The sequence below is a fragment of the Helianthus annuus genome, chromosome 12 (genome assembly GCF_002127325.2).
Source record: "Helianthus annuus cultivar XRQ/B chromosome 12, HanXRQr2.0-SUNRISE, whole genome shotgun sequence".
NCBI classification, from domain to species: domain Eukaryota; kingdom Viridiplantae; phylum Streptophyta; class Magnoliopsida; order Asterales; family Asteraceae; genus Helianthus; species Helianthus annuus.
In genome coordinates this window covers 134,512,463-134,518,462 of record NC_035444.2, presented here as the reverse complement: position 1 = coordinate 134,518,462, position 6,000 = coordinate 134,512,463, and the positions used below count along the sequence as shown (strand labels likewise).

The following is a 6,000-nucleotide window of genomic DNA, read 5'->3' as shown; positions in this document are numbered from 1 at the left end:
ATATACTTGCTGAATGGTGTTATATACTTGCTGAATGGTGTTATATACTTACTGAATGGTGTTATATACTTGTTGAATGGTGTTATATACTTGTTGAATGGTGTTATATACTTACTGAATGGTGTTATATACTTGCTGAATGGTGTTTATAGAGATCTTTTAAAAAAAATCCAGTTCCTATAATTAAGGTGGCGGTTATGGGAAGTTTTTAATTAATTTAATTAATGCTAAAATTACTTGTTTACCCTTTTGAATTAATTTAGATTTAGGACACATGTCATCTCCACAATATTTCTCACCTTTCTCACACTTTTAACCTTTTTTACAATAACCTTACCATATATATATATATATATATATATATATATATATATATATAGAGAGAGAGAGAGAGAGAGAGAGAGAGATAATTAGGGTTACACAAACACGATAACATCATAACACATAGATACACTCTAAAGAAGAACTCAACCAACCTAACAAGATGTCGTCTACTTTCCTTTCTGCTGCAGTTACTGGACTACTGGCATAACAAATATTAATATATTTATCATGTTTTCCATTAGTTCTTACAGATTTGACCAACACTCAACCCATTATTAAACTTTCAATGTCGGACTACCCCATTTGATAAAAACACATTTAAATGAGAGGCCCGAGGTTCAAACCTGGACAAGCGTATAGTATAGGATTTTTGTTGTAAGTAGACTAAAAATAACATTTGCTTTAAAAAAACCATTAATTTAAAGCAAATTGGATTTAAATAACCCAATATGGCTGTTTTTAACCAATAATAATTCCAATTGAGTTTATTCTCGACAGTGGTCCAACATTTTTCATATTGTTTGTATAATGGCCCGCCGTTAAAAAAAACCACAACGGAGTTAAGTTTTTTTTTTTTTTTTTTTTTCCAAATTACAAACTGATGTTTTAGGGCTTTTGATCAGAATGAAGATATGAGTCGATTGACGTAAAATTTACCTTGAAATAGTGCTCCAAACGACGAAGACGGTGCTTCAATTTAGATGTTTAAACTTCCAATTAACAAAATCAAGCCGTTTGGAGCACTGTTTCGAAGTCATTTTACATCAATCGACTCGTATACTTGTTATGATCAAAAACCCTAAAACACCAATTTGTATTTCGAAAAAAATACTTAACTCCGTCTATTTTTAAAGACGCACCATGACCACTGATGAAAATAAATTTAATTGGGATTATTATTGGTTTAATTTAATTCAATGTAGCGTGTTTCCATCTAGGGATGACAAAAATACCCGAGCCCGACGGGTATACCCGAAACCCGACACAAATGGGACAGGTATACCCGATACCCGACGGGTATTGGGCCGGGTATGAGATTAGTTTTAAAAACTTTCGTGGGTATGGGATTAGGTGATACCCGATCCGATTACCCGAAACCACATACCCGTTTACCCGAACTATACACCCGAAGTTTTTAATTTATATTTTTATTTTCCATTAATCATTATCTATTAGTGATTTATTTTAGTATATTCATAATGTGAAAAAATAAATTTTCTTTTAGCATATGTATTTGATGATAGTATTTATATTTTGTATATTGTGAAGTATATACATATAAATGTATAAATATTATAAAGTTATTACTAATTTATGATAAAAATATATGTATGTAATGTATATTTTTAATTTACAATAGTTGTTGAATAAATAAAATTATATAATAACTATAATAGTAAAAAAATGCATTTAGAAATCTCAATGTATATCTTTTAACAAACTAATGGGTATACCCGGTATCTGACGGGTGACCCGACAAATACCCGACGGGTATTGAGTCAGGTATGAAACACGATTTTACAACCGAGTATGTGTATGGGATTACCAATACCCGACCCAAACCCGACCCATTAGCATCCTTATTTCCATCGACATATTTATGACACGACTCGTGTATCGAAACTGGTGGAGCATCAATAATTGCCACTAATGTCTCCTCTGCCGTATTGAATTGAAGCCATAGCAGGCCAAGCAAACCCAAAAAAACAAATGGCTAGTTTTATTCTTCACGTTCCCAACACGTTGAGAAACCCTAGGGTTTCTGCTTCATCTTTCTCCAATGGTTTATGATTTTTCTCTACAAAACACACAATGACACAGATTCCTCTCAATCTGATGGTGTGTGCGTTTTGTTTCAGGGTCCGTTCCAAGTAACAATAATCAAGCATCTGTAACAGGGAAAGGAGGTCCGATTATTATTGAACTTCCCCTAAATCAAATTCGGAGACCGTTGATGCGTACGAGATCCAATGATCCACAGAAGGTGCAGGAACTCATGGATAGTATTGCCCAAATTGGTCTTCAAGTTCCTGTAAGCCCTTAATTTTCTTCGTAGTTCATCTTTAGCCTATGTTTGCGCAGTAAACCTTTCTTGTAATACTTGCAGATTGATGTGCTTGAGGTCGATGGAGCCTACTATGGTATGAACCAGTGTTGATTTATATCCCAAAATAGGTCGTTATAAGAGATTCTTGTGGGCAAATAACAAACTTAGGCAAACGAGTGACTTTTACTTTAATATTTCCCTGAATTAGGTTTTTCCGGATGTCATCGTTTTGAGGCTCATCAGCGCTTAGGCCTTCCAACCATCCGTTGCAAGATACGCCGTGGAACTAAAGAAACATTAAGGTAATATCCTCTGCCAGTATTATTTAAGTAATAATCTATGTAGTTAATATCCCGATATATCAGTGATATATCGGTTATCGGTCCCCTGCCAAGATAGCGGTACAAAATAATGGTCAGAATATCGGTACCGATAATATGAGCGATATTGTCCGATATTTGACCGATATAGGACCAGTATTTGATTGATAAATCACCGATTTTCCCGATATCAGTTCCATTCTTTTTATTTCTACTGTTCATTTTTCTTCTTATTGTTGCTATTAGTGTTTTAAGTCTTAATTGTTAGTTGTTACTGTTAAATGTTAGTGTTTTAAGTCTTAGTCAGTTCTTACTTGTTAAAATTGTTAGTGTTAAATTGATATATATATATATATATATATAAATTTAGCATGATATTAAAACTACCGATATCCCACCACGATAACCGTATCTCAAATATCGATACTTGACCGATATCCGATATTTTACCGCATTAACTACTTAGGTAATAATCTATTTTTTCCAAATAAAATAATTTTGGAGATTGTATGCTAATGGTCAATCCGTTTCTCTTGTAGCTGTTTACCATTGTTATTGCATCATCATGCATGTTCTTGTATTTCTAACAGGCATCACCTTCGTTGAGCCGAGCATGGTTAAGACGGTGGTTTTCTGTAATGGAGAAATTCTTATCGGTTATATGCTAGTGACGATGATGCTCCATCTTATCAGGTAACACTTGGTGTACCATGTATATCTGTAAAAGCAATATCAATTGTAGGTACATAAGAAAACATGAACATGTACATATAGTTATATATAATTGTTGATGATATTATTTTGAATAGTTAACTACATAAACTACCTTATAATTACAGAAGGAAAAAGTCACTCAATCTAATTTTGCTATATAAAAGTTCCTGAATTTGTTTAAAGTGCATGAACATCAATCACTACCTTATATGATACCAAAACCATCGAGATCAACACTTTAAACGCCACTTGATCAAATCTAGAATTGTTTAAAGGGTAAGTAGTCATTTTTTAGAACAATTCACCAGTACATGTATCTATACAAGTTTAGGTACATTAATTTATTAGAATTCGGTTAAGGGACTTTTTGTGCAAAATAAGAAGGTATGTTGGCATTTATGGTATCAACCTTTACAAAACAAGGTGACTTTTCTTGACAAGTACGTGATTGTGATGGTGTGCTAGCAGCTACAACAGTCCATCCGTTTGTCGTCTATAGGCACCACGCTGATTGAAAAATCCATCGCTAGATAACCATTATCATCTGATGATTGCAAACCTTCCTTGGATTGACCTTTAGTGCAGGCTGTAGTTTTGTTCTATTGGAAACTGACCTAAGAGTTAAATTGAAAAATTAAACAAAAGCTGTAACAAAATTTATGGTTGGAATTTATATCCTCCTACATCACATCTTTGGTCATTATTTGACTAAATATTCATACGGAAGGTCAAATTTACGGCAATTTTTTAGAAATTACATTTTTAGTTCCTGCTGTTTACTAAGGCGCAATATGTTTGGCCATTGAAACAAACTCTGCTAGCTCTTTGTTAAAAAATCTATAGCATTACTTGCCATTGAAACAAACTCTGAGAGCTTTTTGTGAAAAAATCTATAACATTACAATTAGAGAAAAATGCCCGGATGGTCCCTGTGGTTTCGCCTTTTTTCACCTATAGTCCTCAACTTTCTAAAACTACCTGAATAGTCCCCAAGTTTTCATTTTTTTTCCCGGATAGTCCCTAGGTCTAACTTCAGTTACTTTTCTCTGTTAAAATGATGTGAAATGACAAAAATACCCTTTCTTTAAAAGGCCAAACCATAGGGACTATCTGGGCATCTTCTTCATTTTTATTTATAAAACCCCACCACCACACTTCATCTTCAACCTCCACCCTCTTCATCTTCAACCTCCACCCACCATCACCCTCCTCCACACTTCATCCCTCTGCTCAAACTGAACCGCCCCTACATCCCCACATGCTTTGATTGTGTTTTGAGGCCTTCAAAATGCCTTTTTCACCCATTAAGCTTAATAATATTCTTGTTCTGTTATTGCAGTGATCTTGAACTTCAATTAGGGTGAAATTGAGAACCATTTAGTGGGTGTGTGACTGTGTTATAGATCAATGCCAACATATTTTCCCCTCAGATGGGAGAGCACAAGGGACCAATGGTGGTTCGCCTCTCCGATCGACTGAGCAGCGGCCAACGGGCACTACGATTTGGTCCGGGAGCTTCTTTGCATGGACGGCAACCATTTAATCAAACTGACATCTCTTCGGCGTATACGTCGCCTCGAGGTTGTCTGGGATGATGAAGAACAGTTTGAATGCGTCGCCAAAGACCGATCTTTTGTCGCCCGGCGGCTGCTACACGAGGGCGAATGCAGAAGAGGGAAAAACTCGTTAATCGGATCTGGGTATGGAGGATCTGGTCGGTTGGTGATTGCGAGTTGTAAGGGTGGGTGGTGGTGGTGGTTGTAGGTGGTCGCAGGTGGGGATGTAGGGGTGGTTCAGTTTGAGCAGAGGGATGAAGTGTGGAGGAGGGTGATGGTGGGTGGAGGTTGAAGATGAAGAGGGTGGAGGTTGAAGATGAAGTGTGGTGGTGGGGTTTTATAAATAAAAATGAAGAAGATGCCCGGATAGTCCTTATGGTTTGGCCTTTTAAGGAAAGGGTATTTTTGTCATTTCACATCATTTTAACAGAGAAAAGTAACTGAAGTTAGACCCATGGACTATCCGGGAACAAAAAATGAAAACTTGGGGACTATTCAGGTAGTTTTAGAAAGTTGGGGACTATAGGTGAAAAAAGGCGAAACCACAGGGACTATCCGGGCATTTTTCTCTTACAATTATAAGAGTAAACTGCCATTTTAGTCCCTGAGTTTTTGTCCAAATTGTCATTTTAGTCCAAATAGTTTTTTTTCTCCTCTAGGTCCCTGACTTTTCCCTTTTTATGCCATTTTGATCACATTGCCTAATTTAGTCTAAAAACCAGGTTATAATCAGGGGTATTTTTGGCATTAAATTATTATGAGGTTTATAAATTATGTTGTAAACAATCTCTTTTTATCAACACACAACAATTATATAAAAAATACCCTTAGTTATAACCAGATTTTTAGACTGAGTTAGGCAATGTGATCAAAATGGCAAGAAAATGAAAAAGTCAGGGACCCAAAGGAGACCCAAAAAAAAAAAAAAAACAATTTGGACTAAAATGGCAATTTGGACCAAACCTCAAGGACTAAAATGGCAATTTACTCCAATTATAAAGTAAAAAAAATATATATATATAGTCAATTAGCCTCCACC

The 6,000-nt window shown here is 35.5% G+C and overlaps 1 protein-coding gene across 1 annotated transcript; it reads left to right on the top strand.

Moving 5' to 3' along the window:
• Positions 1-1,940: 1,940 nt before the first annotated feature.
• Positions 1,941-3,504, top strand: LOC110895872 (sulfiredoxin, chloroplastic/mitochondrial). The gene is made up of 5 exons (XM_022143240.2): positions 1,941-2,107; positions 2,184-2,356; positions 2,432-2,465; positions 2,580-2,673; positions 3,282-3,504. Exons 1-5 carry the CDS (start codon positions 2,035-2,037, stop codon positions 3,295-3,297), a joined length of 390 nt encoding a protein of 129 aa, XP_021998932.1. The 5' UTR covers positions 1,941-2,034; the 3' UTR covers positions 3,298-3,504.
• The last annotated feature ends 2,496 nt before the right edge of the window (positions 3,505-6,000 follow it).